Source organism: Arachis hypogaea, chromosome 4 (assembly GCF_003086295.3).
Source record: "Arachis hypogaea cultivar Tifrunner chromosome 4, arahy.Tifrunner.gnm2.J5K5, whole genome shotgun sequence".
NCBI classification, from domain to species: Eukaryota; Viridiplantae; Streptophyta; class Magnoliopsida; order Fabales; family Fabaceae; genus Arachis; species Arachis hypogaea.
Window position 1 is genome coordinate 123664703 of NC_092039.1, and position 22825 is coordinate 123687527.

At 31.8% G+C, this 22825-nt stretch overlaps 3 protein-coding genes across 3 annotated transcripts; 2 read left to right on the top strand and 1 right to left on the bottom strand.

The window, feature by feature from the left end:
- The first annotated feature begins 7803 nt into the window (after positions 1–7803).
- LOC112797823 (uncharacterized) lies at positions 7804–15978 on the top strand. The gene is made up of 2 exons (XM_025840928.3): positions 7804–8147; positions 15030–15978. The coding sequence occupies exons 1-2, from the start codon at positions 8000–8002 to the stop codon at positions 15797–15799; spliced, it is 918 nt and encodes a 305-aa protein (XP_025696713.1). The 5' UTR covers positions 7804–7999; the 3' UTR covers positions 15800–15978.
- A 151-nt stretch (positions 15979–16129) lies between these two features.
- On the top strand, positions 16130–18276 carry LOC112797822 (probable mitochondrial saccharopine dehydrogenase-like oxidoreductase At5g39410). Its single transcript, XM_029298015.2, has 2 exons — positions 16130–16798; positions 17349–18276. The coding sequence occupies exons 1-2, from the start codon at positions 16130–16132 to the stop codon at positions 18039–18041; spliced, it is 1362 nt and encodes a 453-aa protein (XP_029153848.1). The 3' UTR covers positions 18042–18276.
- Positions 18277–19661: 1385 nt separating this feature from the next.
- Positions 19662–21708, bottom strand: LOC112797824 (pentatricopeptide repeat-containing protein At1g80880, mitochondrial). The gene is made up of 2 exons (XM_025840929.3): positions 20915–21708; positions 19662–20823 (listed from the first exon to the last, which is right to left on the bottom strand). The coding sequence occupies exons 1-2, from the start codon at positions 21415–21417 to the stop codon at positions 19800–19802; spliced, it is 1527 nt and encodes a 508-aa protein (XP_025696714.1). The 5' UTR covers positions 21418–21708; the 3' UTR covers positions 19662–19799.
- Positions 21709–22825: the final 1117 nt, after the last annotated feature.

Here is a 22825-nt window from a genome sequence, read left to right on the forward strand (position 1 = left end):
GGTAGTCCGGAGGAGGGTTCAACTGTTTCCAAACTCTAGAATCAGGACAAAGAACGTAAAATCCAGAATCTATGACCACTGGATTTATATAGAAGTAAACATCGCCCGAGCCTGGCGTGTTTGCGACGTATGACCGGAAAAGAGGGGCGGGTACACCATCCAGTGATTCCTCAGGCTCAAATTTGCCCTCCTCAAATTTGAATTCGTAGATTCGCCAGGAGCCGGGTTTCTTTCCGAGATTTAGAGGCGGTGAGTCGGACACCGCCATATAGATCTTGGAGTCGAACTCGAAAGGACACAAATCAGGCTCTGGAAGTCGCATAGAGAACTCGATCTTTGGTGGAGGCAAACAAGTCCAATCTTTGACCTCATCTTGTTTCTTTAAATTGCTTAGTTTGATCACGAACAACTCTTCATAAGTAACAAGGCAAAGGCACGCTTCCTCCGCCATTTCAGCGTGCTCCGTTTTTCGTTTTTTTGTCTCAGCAGCATCCAATTCCGCCATCACCCTCTCTGATCGAACAACGAGATCACCACTGTGCGGTGGTGCTGCGGCAGCAAAAAGCTAGAATTAGGGTAAAGTACTGGAGAGTTAAAGGAGAAAGAATGAAGAGGATGTTGGCGAACCCGTAGCGTAGGGTTTCGAATATCAAATTATTCTCTCTCTCTATATATATACACATACCAGCTCCAGAAGACTCGTGCAGTGCACGGGTTGAAGAGTCGTAAAACCACTTTATTAGATGCAAATTTTCATGGAAGATTATATCATCGTTTTATTAAAAAGTTAATGCATGTGCAATATTTATTTTTTATTTGAGGTAATGACCAATTCGGTATCCGAAAGATTCAAACGCTAATATTTTGGTACTTAATTATTATTATTGACAAAAAAGTATTTGAATGATTAAAAATTTTGCCAAACATGTCCATGTACTTATCGGAATATAGCTCCAGTGAGTACGATACTTACGTGGACGCTGGTTTTTGCTGACAAAATTAGTTTATATTAGATGGAATTTGTAATTAAAACTATGCTTATCCTACTTGAAAATTAAGTTAACCTAATTGAATATTGGTTTTGCCTCGATTTAATTTTACCCTAAAACCCAATTTTACTCTCTTCGTTCACTTGTAGAGCACGATCCCAATCTGGAAGATGCAAGTAACTAGGGGTCGTGGAAAAGGTGGAACCGTGAGAAAGCACTCATCCATTCAAGCCTTCGATGTTGATGGTGGTTCAGTAGTTAGTAGTAAAATCTACGATGGGTGTTGCTTTTGTCCTTTTCTGATGGTTCCGTTAAAGTCGAAGACAAGTAGCAACACTGATAGATGGTTTCTACGTTGCCCTATGTGAAAGGTGAGCTTAAAATGTTGATGTATATGTGACGAAATGATGCAATCTTTTTGAGTTTGTTTTCTCCACTTTTTTAGATTTAATTTTCGATCGTACTCTAATTCATGAAATTTTTGTGCCATGCTAGAACACACAAAGATGTTGTGGGTATTTTCAATGGTTGGATGAAATAGAAGAGCAATGTGTGGAAGAAAAAGTTTCTTCAGAGAATAGCAACATGGTGGGCATAGCAGATCCAAAGAAGAAAAGCAAAATCAATTAGGAGGGTAGTGATGACCGAAAAAGGGATAGCATGATGATGGTGCTTTCTGTGGTGAATGACATGAAGGAGCAGCTGAAGAGGGTTGAGTTGTTGTTGATTGTTATATGTATATTGTTTGGGTTAAATCTGGTTTTGAGTCTGCTTTGTTTGGTTAAGTAGGAAGACAATGGTTAAATTTAAGAGTTTAAGAATGAAATTTTGTTTCTTTGTAATGTTCTCCTAATTGTAATTGAGATGAATTAATGGATGCTATGTTATTAGTATTCTGTGACTGAGTTATTGTTGTTGAATTGTGAGCAAGCTATATATAAGATAGGTAAGCTATTAATGAAAAAATGGCATAAACAGAAGCTGTATAAAACACCTGTCTCATAGCATCAAATCATAATCTATAAGTATCCAGAGTAACATACCTCAAACCCAAAATAACACAAGACAGCCCCAAAAAAAATCTAACATGGCATAATGACACTTATATTCATAACAAGTACTACTAATCTAAGATGACAGTAACAAAATCACAAAAAACTTGGTTAACACTCAACATGCCATAATGTCATTTAGGTGCATAGTATCTACATCAGGTCCAACATGAAACTAAAAACAAAATGAAAATCCAAGAAAGTAAGGTCACTTCTTGTTGCTTGCTGAAGGCTTTGATGCTTGTGGTTCAGATTGCTTTTTCTTCTTCAAGGATGGGGTGGGCATGAAGCCTGTGAACCTGCTCTGTGTGGTTGGGCTCGCTGCTGTCATGGTTTCCTTAATCACACTTGGTGGCCTAGATGTGGCCTAGATGTTGGGCTTGAAAAGTGGACCTAACCAATGGACCTTGTGGCATTGACCCAGGCACACTACTTAGTCCTGCAACATTGGTTGGTGTGGCTGGGATCTGAGATTTAGACCCAGCATCATGCCTGACAACCCTAGGTTGAGCAGGGGGTGGTGGTGCAGCTGCAATATTTTATGTGGAAGTGGGAGGTGTTGTTGAGCTTGGTCTTGTTCCTCTTCGAGTGGTCCTGCCCCTGCTTCTTGTTGGTGGTATTGGTGGTGTTGGTGCTATTGGCCTTTCTGCTACTGGAGGTGCTGGTTCTGAGCTGGTTGCTGGTGTAGTGGCTGCATTAGGGGGTGCAGCAGTTGTTGTAGTAGACACATCAAGCTTAGTGTTCTGTATCAGTAGGGTCATTAGTTTAAAAAAAAGGACTTTCTCAGCTCCAGGTGCAACATTTTGGAAAGAATAAGGTTTGATAAAATACAATTGTTTACCTCATTAGGCTGACTTTCTGGTGGTTTTGAATGAGGTTTTCCTCATCTGCAACATGTGCAGCATGTGCAGCCTCCATGGTCTCCTCCCAGTTAGCTTCTTGCTCTCTAGCTTCATCCTCATCAATTCCTTCTTCTTGAGCTGCTGCTCCAGTTGATCTCTCAGGACAAGTTCTACTATTATGTCCAACCTTGCAGACAGGCAATAAATAACTTAAATCAGCATTCATTAAGTTTATATATGATTGAATGATATATGTAAGTAGATAATAGAGAATAAATTTGTTTGACTTACTCTCTTGCAGGTTTGACATGTTATATGGCCATATCTTCTCTTGGCATTGTATTGGCTCCCAGAGTTTTGCTCGCTGCTGTCCTTCTTCCTTTTCTTTGAAGGTCTGCTAATAGGCCTCTTGTATGGAGGAGGCAGACAAGGCAACCCTTCATAGTGCTCCCAATACTCTTGACTTGATATGCTGTTAATGTGAAACTGGTAAGTCCTGTTGTATGTCTCAATGGTGATCCATTTATTGATCCGTTTCACATTAGCCATTGCATCCTTGAACTCTTAATCAGTAGTTGCTTTTGCACATTGCCAGAATTCTCCCTTAAGTTCCTTATCCTTCTATCGCTTGTTCAGATTTCTCCATATATGCATACAACAAAATCTGTGTTTCACACCTAGCATCACATCCTGTAATGCTGATATCAATCCCTGAATTCATAGGTATATTCAGCAGTTAACATTAATACATTTAAGTTACTCAAGTAAGAATATAAGAGCACCAATGATTCGAAAAACAAATATGTTCAAAAACTTGCTTAATGTCCTGAAATTTTTATGTCATTTCCCGTAGCCATTTGCATTTTTTTTGTTGGCTTTCAAGATCTCTTAGACTGTTCGGTGGTTTTCCTTTAACTCAACATACATCTTTTGTCCAAGATTTTCCAACTTACAAGTATGCCAAATGCAATAAGTGATTTGATGCGTAGACGAGAGACAGAGAGAATGCATTTTGTGAGGCAATCCGTGCTCTGGATGCTACAGGTTAGCTGATTTAGTTGATTATATATCAAGCTTGCATCTCCAAACATTTCTCAATGTATTTATGCTGTTTTAATGAATTCTTAATAGTCCAGTATTGAAGTTGCACATAATGACTAGCTAACCAATACTTGTTCTCTAATCTGTTATAGGCTTTGGAGTGTTTAATCTGTTGCATTACCATTTTTTACATTTCCATAAGTTAGGCAGAATGAGATGTGCTTGGAATGACCATGGTTTTTAGCAAAAGAATCCTTAACTCTTGTTGAACAGTGGCTAGGTTTTATGAAGAAGTGTGCTATTCAACTGTTGATAGTAAGACATTTGTTTGGTTAATTGTAGAAAATAGACAATATATCCCAAAAAAAATACAAAATAGAATCATGATGTTTATCTAGTCTCTCATTCTTTACATATCCTCACCAAAATTGTCCTAATCTTAATAATAATAATAGGAAAAAAAAAAGAGAATCTTTTCACACTACCAGTATTTAGCAATCTGAACTGCAACAATCTTATTGTGAACATTTCTAGTTTACAAGTTCTGATCTCTCAGACTTTATTTTGATGATGCTGAACATTTATTTCTTAATAGATTTCCCTGCAAATAGCATCCGGGACTACCTTTTGCCTGCTATACAGAACCTCTTGAAAGACGTGGAGGCACTGAATCCAGCCCACAAAGAAGCTCTTGAAATTATTATGAAGGAAAGATCAGGGGGAACCTTTTATTCCATCAATAAGGTGATGGCCGGCGCTCATCTTGCATTTCCGGCATCAGTCAACAACATCTTCGGTGAGGGTGGGTTGCTTGGAAAGAAAGATACCACTACTGATCGGTCATCAGAGGCTGCTTCGTCGCCAAATACGGGTGCACCTTCACCAGCAGAGGACACTAGATTCAGGCGCATCATGCTTGGAAACTCCGGTGACATGCTTCATGGCAAGGGAAAAAAGCCCAAGAGGATGGTCAAAAACAATAAGATGCATGTACTTCATCGTGATTCTCATACATCAGGTGAAGGTTGCTTTTGTTTAATTTATTAAGTATACAACCACCAAGACAAGCCCACTTGTTGGGTTCTAAAGTTTCTCATACAAATTAGACAGTTCTTTTAACTAAAATATTCATGTAGTTTTATCTATTAGTTTAAGATTTTGTATGATTTATATATCTTATCTTCTGTAGAGGAGACGGTAAGGGTTGTATTGTAACAATACAATCTAGATGATTATATTAAGTTTATTTAAAGAACATTTGTTTTTCATCATGATCATACATATGAAATTTAGAGGTTAATTAAATTTTCTCATTTCACCGTACAAATTAACCACTCTATCTTCTACTACTCCACCTAATCTTTTCTAAAATTTAGTATTAAATTTCAATTAACCTAATTCGCCAAGCTGGATTTCATAATACAAGCAACTCTTTAAGGTTATTTTATTATTATTATTATTATCATCATCACAAGACTATCACAAGAAAAAGATACAGACAGATGGCCAGGTAGATATGAGAAATTGAGAATGTGCAGAAAACAATGTATGTATGTAGGTATTATTATGTTTATTATTTCTTCATTGATTCATGGATCCTTGCTGAGTAATAATGTTTATTATTTCTTCATTGATGTCTTGTCAATTTCGATTCGATTCCAAAATATATAGAATTTGAAGTGTGTTTATGACTTTATGTACGTGTTTGCTAGCTTGCATGCTCCTTCAGCAACTCGAAAATAATGACACTTTTTTTTTTCAATATTCATTATGAATGATGCTAAATGACCAATAAAATTTATCTAAATTGGTACAAGTTTTTAAGACACTTTGCTTGAACCCTTTAAGTCTCTAAATAGTGTGTGGAAAGAAAGGTCAATTTATCATTTTTTTTCATATTTTTCACAGTGACTACACTTATAAAATATGGTGAAAATTCATATGCATTTGTTTTAACATAAAGTTAAAATTGAGAACTACTAAATAATAATTCAATTCAACTAGATATTTTTTAAAAATCGTATAATATTTAGTCTTTTATTACAATAATTAAAAAAATAAATACATCTAAAAATTGTGAACAGATTTAATATTCTTTTAAAATTAAATACATATTTAAAATACAAACTAAATTTTAAATTTTTGTTTCAAATTTAATATATTTAATTATTAATATATTATAATTTAAATACACATCTAAAAATCAAATTATTCAAAATTCAAAATTTTAATTTTAAAATTCTAAAATAAATCTTAAACCATATAATTATTAACTAAGCCCATTCAAAATCCTGTATAAGTAGAGAAGTCACATTTATCCCAAGTTCAAAATTCAGAGACTTACATCCAAAACTCAAAGGCACACTTTGAAAATCCAGAGGAGTCATCCTCCGTCGTGCCACCTTCCTCCTCCACGCCGTTTCTCAGTCGGGCCGCCTTCCTCCTCCACGCCGGAAACACTCATTGGGTATTTAGATGTGGCTGTGTTGATAGTTTTGTTTATTATTCTGCATATAATTTGTAGTGCTTTCTCTTCCCTATTTTGTTCTTTTTTTCTGTTAATAATTTCTGTTGACTTTTTGTTCTCGATTAATGAAAGACATCATAATTTTGGATGTGTTTATATTGTTTTTGTTTTTTTCTGATTAATTAAAGTATAATTTTGGATATGTTTATATTTTTTTTAATCTGGTATAATTTTAAATGTGTTTTACGTGTTTTAGATGTTTTTATATTATTGTTATTTTTTTTTAATTCTAGTTACTAAAAAGTTGCATAATTTTAAATGTGTTTAATTGGAGCCAGCTGAGCTTGAAGTAATCAAACTGTTTTGGATGTGTAGATAATTTTTATTCACTATTCTGCATTATTTGTAGTGATTTGTCTTTTTTTTTTCCTAATTAATGAAAGACAACATAATTTTAGATGTGTTTATATTATTTTTTATTTTTCTCTCGATTAATAAAAGGTAACATAATTTTGGATGTGTTTATGTTGTTCTTATTTTTTTTTCTGAATAATCAAAGGCAACACAATTTTGAATGTGTTTGTGTTTAATTGGACCGACCGAGTTTATAGTGATATTCTAATTTCGGATGTATAGATAAAATACTTACATGAATTTTTTTTATTTGAAGTAAAGAATTTTGCTATACGAGAGAATAAGATGGTTTCTACAAAAGAGAGATAAAGAGTGTGAAGGAGAAATTGGTGATGATGCTGTTAGAAGAGAGAGAGAAAATAAAAGAAATACTTTATTATAGTAATAAGAAGTTAGAGATTTTTTAGTTGATAAAGTTTAAAATAAGAGTGATTCCTTAAAAATAAGAAATATAATTAATTAAAAAATTAAAATAATAAAATATTAAATTTTAAAAATTGACCAAAAACTAATTTGTGTTGTATAAATAATATTTTTTATAATAATTTAGTCAAATCTCTTAAATATTTAACAATTTTTAATTATTAATTTTGTATGAAAATAGCTGCATGTGAATTTTTTTTAGAATAATCTAACTGACAAAATTCAACATTTATAGTCAAACTTTAAATCATTTAAATTGGAAAGGTGATCAATTCAGTCAAACTTTGGTAGTTAAACACTTAAATTTTGTAACTGGCCAATTAAGGATTAATCATTTAAAATTTAACAATACTACTAGTGCTGATTAAGCTTCTTTCCTTTAGCTGTTAATGCCACGTATACTCCTCTACAATCTCGAACATCCACAACTTGGAAACCTTTTCAATGTTGGAAGTTATGGCATAATAGTAATAGATAAGTGGCATAGAGCTTGACACATAATGCACAAAAAGGTAAAGGTTTTTGTCCATCCAAAACCAACCAATAAAAGCACCGGGAAGCACTATGGTTTTTGTCCTCTTATGTGTCCTTTTGTTAAAGTATATCCATTGGCCCATACTTCCAAGACACACACATTGGATGAGCTGCAAAGTACAAAAACTATACGCTATATGTGGTGCACATTAATCCTTATTCCACCATTTATACACTTTTTTCCATCAAACTGTTCCCATTGTTCTTTACCCTTTATTTTGAAGGATCTCAGTTAACATGGAAGCTAGTTTGCTCGCCAACAATTCCTTCACCAAATCCACAGAACAACTGATTCCCACAATCAGGGCCGGATCTTTAGCATTCTCCAAGCAATCTTCTCAACAACTCCGGTGCAGAAAAGTTAGAGTTCCTTATCATATATCATGTAAGTTCTTCACTTTCTACTAAAATCTACACTATGAAATATGTTTTTATATCTACCTTCTCGTACATGATTTTTTGTTAAAAAATTATTCAATGAATTAATATATGAAAGTACTTCAATCTTTGATGTGAAAATTTCTTTACTGTTTACACGCATATATTAGTTATTGTTAAAAAAACATATCTAGCACAAATGAGTTTAGAATTTAAGCATAGAGTATTCAGATTATACAATGTCATATATCATATATATGCTTAGCTTATTTTTAATAACTATTAGCAGATATTAAAAAATAAGTTTATAATAAAAATTTAACTAATATTAACTAGTTATAAATTAATTTTTAAATTTATATATAACTAGTGTTAAACCCGTGCGATGCACGGGATTATATTTTAATTTGATATGATAAATCGAAAATAATATTTTATAATTATAAATTTCTCAAGTTTAGTATAATACTATCATCGTCATTATATAATAAACGTATTTAATATGTTGTTTTATCTTTATTTAAGTAAAATGCAAATGAAACAGTTTGAAGTCTATAATATTTTTGAGCTGTAAAAAAAAAGACATGAAAAAATAAGAACATATATATAACTGTAATAGTAGAATGTCAATTTTACACAACTTTATATTATAAGGCTAATGAAAATTTATCGACAACCAAGTATTTTACTAACCTCATTAGAAAAATAATTGGTATATGATGTTATGCTCCATGTTACACATTTTATTTCAAATCTGAAAGTATAGTTAATAAATTAGTTATATCTACGATAAATATTTATACAAAAGTATAAATCATAATATGTTACTAAAATGAAAATACTATTTTTTTATTTAAATATTATTAAAAACTTCGTTAAATACGACATTTGTTGTTGATAAGTTTGGATTGTTGTCAGGGACGGACCCATTAGTTAAGAAGAGGGGGCACTTGCCCCCACAGTGTTTTTAATTTTTTTTTTAAAAAATATAGTTATATATAATATGCATCCACTTTAAATTTTAAATGACCCCACTATAAATAAATTAAACTCAATTAGCTAAAGTTCCAAATTCATTTTTTTTATTTCTCTATCATTTTGATTATTATTTAACCTAATCAAATTTAATTCTTGTGTCGTCACTCCTTTATTCCCTTAAACCTCTTTGTATTTTTATATTTTTTACCTTTTTTTCTATTCCTTATCTAGTGGTCATCTTCTCTTTATCAAAAAATAAATTTTAAATTTTTTATGTTTTTTATATAGTTTTCCATGACCCTATGTATCTTTTAATTCCATTATTTCTCTTTTTGATATTTTCAATTGCAAATTTTAATTCAAACAATTGTAGTTTAGGTATTAATCTAATATTTTATTTTCTTCGTGACTTTATATATTTTATTTTATTTTCGATTTATTCATTTTTATTACTTATTTTTTATCTTTTGTTCTATTATATGTACCTATGTTGCGTATAAAATTTTAAAATAAATTGATTAATTTACTAATTTAGAATATATTTTTTATTTTTAGAAATAGTAATAAAAAAATATTTTAATTACAATATATAATTAAACAGATATATAAAATCTTTCATCTAACATTATATCAAAATTAAATTAAAAAATATATAACAAATTTAATTATTTTAAAAAGAAAGAAAGAAAAAATAGTGAATTATGTTTCTATTATTTTATATAAACATACTTTTCGTATATAGATTTAATTTTTTAGTATTTATATATAATTCTAGTTTCAAATTATAAATATTAGTGTATCATTAGGTGCTAATATACCAATTAATTCAGTCTTTTATTATTAAATGTGTATACAAAATTAGTTAGGATAATAAGGTATTTATAATTTAATTAAAATATTTTAAGTTAAATTTTTAGAAATAAAAATTATTTTTTTATAAATTATATATAATGAATAGTATTTTAAGAATGAAAGTGTTCACTAACTCTTTAATTTTTATATCTCTATATAATTAATAATATTTAACAAAATTTATTTTAGTATATATATTTTTACCCTACTTTTAAAATTTTCTGGGTCCATCACTGATTGTTGTCTTCATCTAGAAGTAGAATATTTAGACTATTGCGACTCTTAACTCTTAACAAAGCAACATGAAGTTGCCCATTGGTAAACACTGATTTTAGCAAGTAAAGTCCTATATGCGATAATAATTTACCATATAGTGAAATACCTTGGTTTTCAATGTTTTTCTCCTCATATATAGTATCCCGTCAGCCAATAATATCTAAGTTGTATTCCAAATACGATATGGTTTGTTAACACTATTAGATATCAATAGCATCACAAACAATTTTCTCAATTGATGACCAAACCTTATTAATAGCTGCAATGAATTTTCTATCGTCAAGCAATAGTCCCATAAAATAGAAAATATCTTGGAAGCTAGGATATGTAATCCCATTAACTACATAATAGGCTCATATGTTGTGCAACGTTTTTGAATAATTACAAAATTCTCATATAGTATATATCACATGTACCCGATGGAATATAGTTTAATCTCCTAATAAAATATTCTCTCTTGCATGGATATCATTTCCTTTCTTCTATATTATAAACAAATTGATTTGAAAACTCAGCATACGTTAAAGTTTGACCTACTTCAAATTCTTTGTTGGTCTTCATCCATGCTAAGAACATTTTATCTTTCCCTTTATCTTAATCCATGATTTTCTCAAGATTGTCATCGTATTTAAAGATGATATTTTATTTTTCGGATAAATAAAAGACAAATAATTTGTTTGCCAAAGTTTTCCACGCAGCCTCCCGTGTAGACAAATACCCACAATCCTAAAATCATTTAATCTCATAATACATTTTTTTTAAGTATGCTTTATCTTTTATATTTTTAATACTAATATATTAATAATAATATTTTAAACAAAAATATAGAAAAATATTTATTCACCAAAAATAATTTTTTTCTCAATAAATTAAAATTCTTCAAGCACAAAAAATATAATATAACAAAAATATTTATAATAAAATAAAATTAAAATAATAATATAAATAGAAAATACTAAAATAAATAAATTTAAATTTATAGAATAAAATATTGAAACAAATCTAAATAAATAAATTTACATTGAAGTCAATATTAAAATTTTTAGATTTCATTTTACTCATCTAATATGTATAAGTGTTTATATTAAAAAAAACTAATTATAACTTAAAAAATAACAACAACAAAAATTGTACCAAATTATATACATATATGTTTTATATTTTAAAATTTAAAAATTAAAAAATTCATAAAATTTTAAACACACTTTATAAATTATTTTTTATTAAAGAAATAGTTACAATTTAAAAATTAATAATTAATTATTTATTTTATTTTATAAAGATAAAACCAAGTATTTTTTAAAAAATAACAACATCTTGATGATTGTCTCATGCAAGCTTTTGTCTCTCTCTCATTCTCAACTCCTTTCTTTCTTTCTTAAATCCTATTCGGTGAAATAAATGAATGAAGTCCAAAGAAGTGTTATATATATACGATAACTATAAGCTACGTTTGGCTTTTTTTTTTCACATTGATCTGTTTTAATTAATAATAATTTTTATTTTTTTATTTTTTTTAAATATCTCATTATAATAAAAATAGTTTAAAAATCTTAATGAATTTTAAACTTAAAGTATCATAAAATTTAATTTTAATTACTTTTAAAAAGATAATTTTTTTAATTAAAATTCTCAACAAATATAATAAATTTTGAATAACGCATTATTCAATTTTCAAAAACTCAAGTTGTTATAATATTCAATAACATCTAAAATGGATTAAAATAACAAAATATTGTTATCAATAAGTTTGTTAAGTAAAAAATACAACCGAAATTATCAATAAAATAAATAATTTTATCCATGAATTATACTTTTTCTAAAACAATAAACTTACCAACCAAATACGTATAATCGAACTCAAGAGTATTGAGAGTGTCAAAACTCACAAAATTAAATCCATCTCGTGGGATACTTGATAATTCTGAAAGTATGTGCACATCGGTATATTGGTTTAAATTAACCACATACTCATAATGTGTAATCATAAAGTTACCCACATTGAGTTCAAAGATAAAGATTTTTATATGAGCACCACGTTAGCATATAAGATTTTTATTTGTATTACTATAAAGATAAAGGTTCTCTATATTTGATTGGCTTTAATTTAAATTTGAATTAAATTTGTAGATAAAATAAATATTCAAAGTTTTAAATATATCGTTCAAATAAAAAAATCAACAGATTTTAAAAAATGTGTTTTCTTAACTATAACTAATACGTATTAAACATGGTAGAGATCTTATACGACAAAAGTTGTTATTTAATTTATAAATAAAATTTATCTTAGAAAAATTTAAATAATTAAATACTATCTTTATTTAATTTAATAAATTTAAATTAATTTTTTCAAAAATTTTAATTTATGAGCAAATAATTTAAAATTAAAAAGTAACAACTTAAGTAAATAATAATTTATGATTTAAAAGAGTAATATGTATATAACTTAAAATTTAAAAAATAAAAATCTAAATAAATAACTTAAAATTTAAAAAATAACTACCTAAGCAAAACAACCTAAAATTTTAAAAATAACAACCTAAGTAAAACAATCTAAGCAAATAATTTAAAATTTTTAAATAGAGTTTCTTAATTAGCTAGTACAAATTTTAAATTTTTAAATAAAATTTTATAAATTAATTCAATTTTATCAAAACTATATTAAAAACAGAATTAAATATAGAAGAATGTAAAATTAATTTTTTTTAAATAATATAAATAACCTCACATTTTAATAAAACTGATAATTCTATTTACTTTAATATAATCTTTTGTAATTAGTATAATAGCTTATAAATTATATAAAATTTTAAAAAATATTTTCAAACTCAATTGCTTACTTAAAATTAAAAAAAAAAGTTTATTTGAATTCAAATTTAAAATTTTAAACATAATACTTTAATTAAAAATTATAATTAGATTTTTTTAAATAAATACACATTAAAAATCAATAACTAACTTAATTGTATCAATAATAATTCATATGAGAAATTTATAACTTTATGACATTAAATACTAAATTAGAAATTAACAGAATATCAACAGTGTGAATAGAATTAAAAATAAAACCACAAGCAATAACCAAATAACTTCAATTTATATTTAAAAAAATTCTAAATTTCAAACGTATAATTTGAAAAAAACCAAAAGAAAAATAACAACTTAAGAAAAAATAATGTTTCTACCAAAACAAACATATACTTGAAATTATTCTATTAGATAGACTCTAGAAGGGATTCTAAAATACGTGCATCCAAATTCTCAAGTTTCATTCCCAATCTTGATCTTCTTGCAGATTGAGATATCTCCTTGCACCTTCGAATCTTCCGACTCCGAGGATAGTCGCTTGGCTGGTGTAATAGCATTTTTCAATACTTCGGATTCATCATTGTCCGCAACTTCATTGGAGAATTCAAGTAACAAATTCTGTACAAAATACTACGTTAAATTAAAGACTTCATTCTCACCTTTAATTTTATCTCAATAATATTTTTTTGAATAAAATAAAGATCTAACTTTGAGAAAATAAATAAAAAAAAGATTCATTTTTTGAACAAATACCTTAGCACCTTCTACTTTTTTTCCTTCAATGATTGAGGATGTATTTGAAATTGGAAGCAAACCATCGATGTAGTCAACATCCTAAAATTATAATTAGTTATTAATTATTATTTAAAAATTAGATACTACTAATGACCAAAGAAGAGAAAAATAAACTGATTTTTAATAGAAAGTGAAAAATATGGATTATCAGTCATCTTCTTAATTTTATAAGAAGGTGAAAAATATGGATAATCAGATATTTGAACTTCAACGATGAAGAGAAAGGTCTTGTCAATTAGGTTGAAAAAAAGTGTAGGTGTATCCCATAGATCTTCTTTCTGCAGGGTATTACATAATATATTAATAATAAATAATATAAAAATTACCATTAAAAATATCTTCACTAATATTTTTAGAAATAAATATTGGTTAGAACTTACCAATAGGAGTGGATCAAGTATCTCTACACAACTCTTTTCTAGAACTTGTTTTGCCTCCTTGTCAAAGACTACAGAACATGCAAAATAAAATAAAATAGAATTGATGAACAAAAATCAAAGAATGTTTAGATGAGAATAAACAAATAAATTTAAAATATAAATAATATAAATTTAAAATAAAATAGAAAAATATTAGTAGAAAACTCACTTTTTCATCAAGTCAAACCATCTCAATTGAGTATGGCAATGGAGAATTTTCGTAACTTGGTATTGTCCATAACCGTATCACTCGTATACGTACACACAAATTGTCGATGGTAGAATTGATGTCTGCAATTTTATGAATACCAGCCATTGGAATAAGTAGAGAGATTTTGAATATATGTAAAAAAATGGATTGATGTACTTTAAATTGTGGTGCTTTACATCTCTCATAACTTATACTTTTATAGTTGACTCATAACTAAAATTTTTTAAATTTGATTGACTTTAATTTAAATCAAATTTGAAATTTAAAAAATAACAACTTAAGTAAAACAATCCAAACAAATAAAATAATTTAAAATTTAAAAAATAACCACCTAAGTAAAACAACCCAAACTTAAAATTTGAAAATAACAACCTAAACAAATAATAATTTATAATTTATAAATATAAATTTAAAAATTTCTAGTGATGACACCTAAGCAAATAAACTCTCAGACTCAACGTATGACCGCCACGTCAGCAAATGAGCTCCCCATTTGTATTACTATAAAGATTATGATGTATCAAATTTTGAAATGAAATGGTTTTTGTAGGCTGCCAGTCATCATCATCACCATTAGATGATGACAAGCCTACACTGAGTGGTGACTGGAGGGCCTTCAGGGCAAAGCTTGTGGCTGGAGGAGTGCAATTGCTAAGGGCTGATGAAGCCTCTTCAATGGCTGATCCAGACACTGTTGTGGATCAGCCTCCACTAATAACCATTGGTGATAAATGGGCCCACAAAATCCATGAGCCTGAAAAAGGTTGCTTACTCATTGCCACTGAAAAGCTTGATGGGGTCCACATATTTGAACGGACGGTGATCCTTCTTTTGTCAACTGGGCCATTAGGCCCATCAGGGATCATACTCAACAGACCATCATTGATGTCCATCAAGGAGACAAGATCAACAGCTCTGGATGTAGAGGGCACATTTTCTAATAGTCCATTGTTTTTTGGAGGGCCCTTGGAGGAGGGGTTGTTTTTGGTGAGTCCAAAAGAGGGTAATAGTGATGAAAGTGATGATGGGGTGGGAAAGAGTGGGGTGTTTGAGGAAGTGATGAAGGGGTTGTATTATGGTGGAAAAGAGAGTGTGGGTTGTGCTGCTGAAATGGTGAAGAGGAATGTTGTTGGGCTTGGAGATTTTAGGTTCTTTGATGGGTATTGTGGTTGGGATAAAGAGCAATTGAAGGATGAGATTAGGGCTGGGTATTGGACTGTAGCTGCATGCAGCCCAAGTGTGGTTGGGTTGGCGAGTGTTGGAAGTATTGGGCTTTGGAATGAGGTCCTTGGACTTATGGGTAAAAGGAAGGTCAAATGAGTAACACGTGTCCCACGTGCCAAACAGATGGAAAAACTTTCAAGCAAGCGGTGTGTGATTCAACGACATTCATACAAAATGAAAAAGGCTTGTAAATTGAAATGTTGCTCCTTACTTTTGTACTTAGTTGGTTTACGAATTGAGAAATGATTTCAATCCAATGTTTAACTTCATTATTATATTAGGATTCTTTTGAAAATACAATGAATAATCATTTAAATATTTTTCCATTTAAAATTGTAACACTTTGTTGAGGCTTCAGAGTTGAGATAAGTAAAAATCGCAGCACAACACATCAACTTGTCTTCCTTCCTTCCATAACCCTGAGCCATGGAAGCAATGAATAAACCTCGATACGACGCCGTAATCCTAGGCGCCTCAGGATTTACAGGCAAATACGTAGTCCGTGAAGCCCTTAAGTTCCTCAACGTCCCATCCTCCCCACTCAAATCCATCGCACTTGCCGGACGAAACCCATCTAAACTCTCCCAGGCCCTCCAATGGGCCATCGGGCCCAACAAAGGTCCACCTCCCGATATCCCCATCCTAACCGCCGACACCTCCGACCCCTCCTCCCTCGCCGCAATCTGCTCCCAAACCTCCATCCTCCTCAACTGCGTTGGCCCCTTCCGCCTCCACGGCGACCCCGTCGTCGCTGCCTGCGCCGCCGCTGGATGTGACTATTTGGACATCTCCGGCGAGCCGGAGTTCATGGAGCGGATGGAGGCGAAGTACCACGACAGGGCTGCAGAATCGGGGGCGCTGGTGGTGTCGGCGTGCGGGTTCGATTCGGTGCCGGCGGAGCTAGGGTTGATGTTCAATTCGAGACAGTGGGTGGCGCCGGCGGTGGTGAACAGCGTGGAGGCGTACGTGAGCTTGGAATCGGAGAAGAGGATCGTCGGGAACTTCGCCACGTACGAGTCGGCGGTTCTCGGTGTTGCGAACGCGAAGCAGTTGCAGCAGCTGAGGAGGTCAAGGCCAAGAAGAGCTAGGCCTGAGGTAAGTCCAAGCTTGCATTTCAATTCTCTTGAGCTTTTCTTGCTCTGTATTTTTTTATTGTCATTATAAAAATAAATATATGAAGAAAGTTACTATTGTAATAGTAGATAGGGTTGAAGTGAGTCAAATACTCAAATTAGCTCATGTGCTGGTTCAGACATGGTTGATTATAAGGTTGATAACTTGAGCTTGACCCAAGGATTCTAAGCTTCTAGCTCTCTGAGTTTTGTTATATTCAATTCATTAGTTTCATTAGCTGATTGATATTTCATATCTTATCCAGAAAAACAAGGTACACTAATATTAGAGAAGATAACTGTAATTTCTTATAGAAGATAACTGTAATTTCTTATAGTGGATCAAGCTAGAAATAGGTTCGTTAGGTATGCCAGATTGTCTCCTCATGATAGTGAGAAAATTGCTCATATGAGTTTTGTGTTTGCTTTTACAAATAAACAAGTGTTGTGTGCAATCCTTCTCTGCCACTTTTGCATAGGTTTTGTTAGTGTCTTTTTTTTTTGTGTGTCAAGCTGCATTTTCATGCTTGTAGATTGCTGGCCCTCCTCCTTCCAAAGGATCAACTATAGAACACCAGAAGAAAGTTGGCCTTTGGGCAGTAAAGCTACCTTCGGCAGATGCAATAGTTGTCCGAAGAACTCTGTCCACTCTAACAGAAAACCCCGGTGGTCTCCAGGGCATGAACGAGAGCGCCGATGCGGTCGCAAAAAGGGAAGCCTTCTGGTCATGCGTGAAGCCAGCTCACTTTGGTGTGAAGATAGGCTCAAAATCTCTATTGGGCATACTCCGGATCATCATGGTGGGCATATTCATTGGCCTCTTAGGTAACACTGGTTTCGGAAGGTGGCTTCTCTTGACGTTTCCCTCGGTCTTCTCTCTCGGTTGGTTCCGCAAGAAGGGTCCCTCAGAAGAGGAGGTGGAAAGTGCATCATTCAAGATGTGGTTTGTTGGAAAAGGTTTCAGCAATGAGAGTAATGCTTCACAGGGAAACACAAAACCAGACATGGAGGTAATAACAAGAGTATCTGGACCTGAGATTGGGTACGTAACCACACCAATAATTCTTGTTCAGTGTGCTCTCATAGTTCTCAGCCAAAGGAACAACCTACCAAAAGGAGGAGTCTATCCTCCAGGGATTGTGTTTGGTCCAACTGATCTTCAAGAAAAACTTGAGAAAAATGGAATGTCTTTTGATGTCATCTCAAAAAGCAGCATGTCTTCCTGACTTTTTTAGTTTCATAGTTTGCTCTTAATATGGAGAAATAAAATGTGCATAATACCGTTGTTTTACCAAGTTCTGCTTTAGATGTTTTATATTTTAGCAACTTAATACAAGACTAATTCCTGTGGCTAATTTTTGTCTGTGGGAGTGAGATGAGTCATATACTCAAACATTGTAATTTTTGATGTTTTTTAAAATTGTGGAAGGTACACAAGCCAGAGAGAGGCCGATTTCTGTATTTCAAAATTCTTAATCTTTTTGAAATTGACGGTCCAATCAACTTTACAATCTTAAAAATGATTACAAATATTTAGAGAATTAATGAAGTAAGAAAATATAGAAATAGAGAGAACTTTTGAGCTTTCAAGTTTTTTATGTCTTAGAATAAATGGGACCTTTGGTATTTATACACCCCAAATGATTACTATTTGGTTACTATTTGCCGACAATATTATTTGCTTTTCCTGTTTACCGATATTTACTGTTTGTTTTTGCTATTTACTGTTTGCTATTTACAAGTTCATCTCTGTAAGCTTACTATAATTATAAGAAAAGAAAGAATAAGATGATTACAAATATTTGGAGATGAACTTTTACTATTATTGCTTGTAAAGTTGATACAATCTTGAAGATGATTACAAATATTTGGAGAATTTATGAAGTAAGAAGATATAGAAGTAGAGAGAGCTTTTGAGCTTTTAAGTATTTGATGCCTTGGAATGAATGAGGCCTTTGGTATTTATAGACCCTAAATGATTACTATTTGGTTACTATTTGCCGACAGTACTGTTTGCTTTTACTGTTTGCCGACATTTACTGTTTGCTTTTATTGTTTGCCGACATTTACTGTTTGCCTTTTTTTTACAGAAATCATTTTTTTAACTGATTTTTTACCTTGAGCTCATATACTTGTTCTTATTGTTATTATATTTCAAAAGGGTCTTGAGAATCTTGAAAATAATGATTTTTAAGATAAAAAAAATCCAGTTAAAAAAATGATTTATGTAAAAAAAGAAAAAGAAAAAGAGACAAACAATAAATATCTGCAAAACAGTAAATATCGGCAAACAGTACTGTGGACAAATATTAACCAAATAGTAATCATTTGGGGTCTATAAATATCAAAGATCTCATTTATTTTAAGACATCAAAAACTTGAAAGCTCAAAAACTCTCTCTACTTTTATTATATCTTCTTACTTTATAAATTTTTTAAATATTTGTAATCACTTTCAAAATTGTATTGCAATATATATTATTGTTATTAGATGTGTTTATTCAACTCTATTATTAGTTTATTGAAGAGTACACAATTAGAGTGTATATACATCTTATAAAGTAACGCTGGTTGACACAAAAAGGAAAGAAATGAACCCAAATATCCATCACCATGTTAATATTGAGTCATCAACACCCGTATATATCATATCACAGTGCTCTTGAACGAGGTGCAATTTTCAATCCTGAATAATGCTTTTGTCAATCAGAGTATTGCTATTTAAGCTCTAAATGCAAAACAAGTTTTTCATCCAAAAAATGTTTTTCTATTTAATTTATTAACTATTTAGATGAAAGTTTCATTATTTCTTTAAGGAAAAAACGAAAAAAAAAAGAAGATAAAAAATAAAAAAATAGGGGGAAAAATGGTATTAAAGGGTCAACACTAAAAGCTGTAGTATTCAGTATTTACAATGGTAAAATGTGGAGATAAATATTTAGAGCTTGGTACTTCTTTCTTGGCTGGTTTTTATGATTTTCCATTTCATCTTATTGCTCTCAGAATTCCCCCACTTTTATCACTATTAACCCGTGTAGTTTTAGTATTCTTTGACTTATCACCACGATCAAGTGCTTCATTCTCAAAAAGCTTATTAAGCTTTGGATCTTGCAAACATCCTTTTGAAATCATCTCCTCATAGAAATCCCTGGCCTTGATGAACCACCTACACTTTACAAGCCCCTCTACCATTGTTCTGTAATGCATACAATTTGGCACCACACCATATGCCACCATTTCCATCCATATTTTCAGCGCATTTACCGGTTGCTTCAACTTGAAGAACTTTGCCAGAATTAAAAGAAAGGAATCCTCATTTGGACTCAATCCAGAACCTTTCATCCTGCTCAGAAATTCTAATGTTCCTTGATAATCTGTTCCCTCAAAAAATGCATGGTAGGTCTCAATGGTTGGACTGACATTCTCTTTTGCCATTTCGTTTAATATAATTCTTGCCTCTGCTAACTTTCCAGCTTCACATAGAGGTTGTATCATGGAATTAAAGGTGGCAGAATTTGGTTGCAAACCTTCTTCTTTCAACCTATCTACAAACTTTACAGCTTCTTTCAGGCAATTTTCGTGAGTTAAAACATATACCAATGAATTGTAAACCATTATCCCAGGCATCCACCCCCTCTTCTTCATCTGATCATAGAGCCTAAGAGAGTCAAAAAGATTCCCAGTTTTTGAAAAGCAGGAAATCATGTGGCTATATGAAACACCATCTGGAGTAATGCAGTAGTTTGACATTTCTCTCCAAACTCTTTTTGCTTCAAAAACATCACATGTTATGTTACACCATCCATTAAGAATAATGTTAAAGCTCTCAGTTTCAAGTGGGAAGAGTTTCTTATTTACAAGCATAAACTCTTCAGCCTCTTCAACATTCCCATGTCTGCAAAGAGCATTCAAGAGAGAATGGAATCCTTCCTGGTCAGGAGTCAATCTGAATTTCTCCATAAAGTTGAATGTTTGAATGGCCTTGGCTGAGTTATTAGCAGCTGCATATCTGATTGGAAATAAAACAACCCAAAATTGAAAAAGCCTCAGCTACAAGCTAATCAAATCATTAAGAAGATGAATTAACATTACATCTATACCTGTCAATCATAATAAGCATAGCAAGACGTGTGGAGAGAGAAGATCGTTGCATATCTCGAATGATGCACCAAGCAGTGGAGAATTTTGAATGAGTTCCCAGAACCCATATCATCAAGTTGCAAACTTTCTCATCAAAGCAATGAAATTTGCCGCCCCAATTGAAGGCAACAAGTGCAGGCTTCCATTGTTCCCTCAACGCCCAAATTGCACAGCATATCAAATCCTTACTTGCTTCGAAACCTGAGTGGTCGAGATGGGTGGCTGCCTCTGCTTGCGACGAAAAGGTGGCGACCTTTTTGAGCAACTCGAGGAATTGAGGCGGAGGTGGATGTTGTGGGCCATCGAAGTGGAAGCTGAATGGCACGGGAGGTGGAGGAAGAGGAGGAGCGGGGCATTGAGAATGAGAGAGGGAGGGCGATGAAAGTGTTTGATGAAATGCCTGAGAGACTAACACGTTATTTGCCATTCGCTTTAATTGGGAAGCTTTTAGACGCAGAGCCATATTGCGGATCCGAGTTGGTAAAGAGTTTTTTTAAAACTTGAGGGGTCAGGCTTCAATTTTTTTTAACAGTGAGCATGCTAAATCTGACTGTTTCACAAAATTCATCTAAATATACCAAATTTTGATGTAAAATAATGAGAGAAGAAAAGTAGATATAAAATTATAGACAGATGGAGAATTCTATTATTGATATTCTTTTATATGTGTATTTAATTATATTTAAGATTTTATATGGTTATATAACATTTGTAATATCACTCAGAACAATACATATTAACGCTTTCATTTGATAGAGTTTTGTGTTTGCTAGTAATGACTATTTATAAGACTTTTATGGTTGTGTACATTGAAAATTTAAGCATGGTTTGGTGATGACTCGAACATGATTTTCAATAACGAAAAGTTTCAGTGATCAACAATTTTAATCAAATTTAGTGATTATTCAGTCAGTAAGTATTATTTATTCTCAAATGTCTCGAGCAAGTATGATAAAATTTTATCTTTGTTATTTATTTCTTTTCAAATGCTGGTTGTTTATTGGCCCAAAATTTGAAAAAGTGCCACTCCTAATATTGTTGTTCCAATAATTGGTGAATCTAGTTATTTATGACACTTTGTGAATGTTTGTTAGGGATATATATTTTTTCAAAATTTTACAAGAAAAAAAAATCTTATAGTAAAAAAATTATACAATCCATTTCTCAAATATAAAAAATTATCTATTTTCATATAAGTAAATTTTTTTCATAAAATAATTTTTAAATTCATCATATTTTTGTTTTCCTTCTTATCCTTTCTTTCGGGCCCTTGGATCTCTACATTTACTAAAAACGGTATATTTTTGTTACGGTAGGTAACCGGAGATTAATACGACGAATGGCGTTTGGCGGCCCAAGCGTGTGATGGAGGAGAACTCCGGATATGTCCGCAACTCGGGAGGCTCCGTCCGACTTGTGCTCGCGTGGGAATGGGGGGTGGTACCTGCAAAGACACTCCGATGCCTAAGTTAGCAAGAGTGTAAGCAGGTCTTAGAGAGTATTGGACTTGGAGATACCTGAGGGGGTGTCAGTGTATTTATAGAGGAGAGCCAATAACCACCGTTGGTGTAGTGCCGTATCTTTAGGGTGGTAACCGTCCCTATTATCTTGGGGAGGTTAAGATACGGCTTTATGAGGCGGTTAGAGAGATTTTAGGGGCGGTTACTCATTTGAATGAGTGTTTATCTGCCAACTAATCTCGCATCCGACCTCTTCTGACCAAGTCGTGGTTGATACCGACTTCTTATATGAAGGCCGGTACTTAGCTAGGCTCTAATCCTTTAGATTAGGCCTTTTAGTTGGACCTGGGCCTTAGTATTGGGCCAGGGTATGAACAGTGCCCCTACTTGAGCCCAAATTTTCTTTAAAGT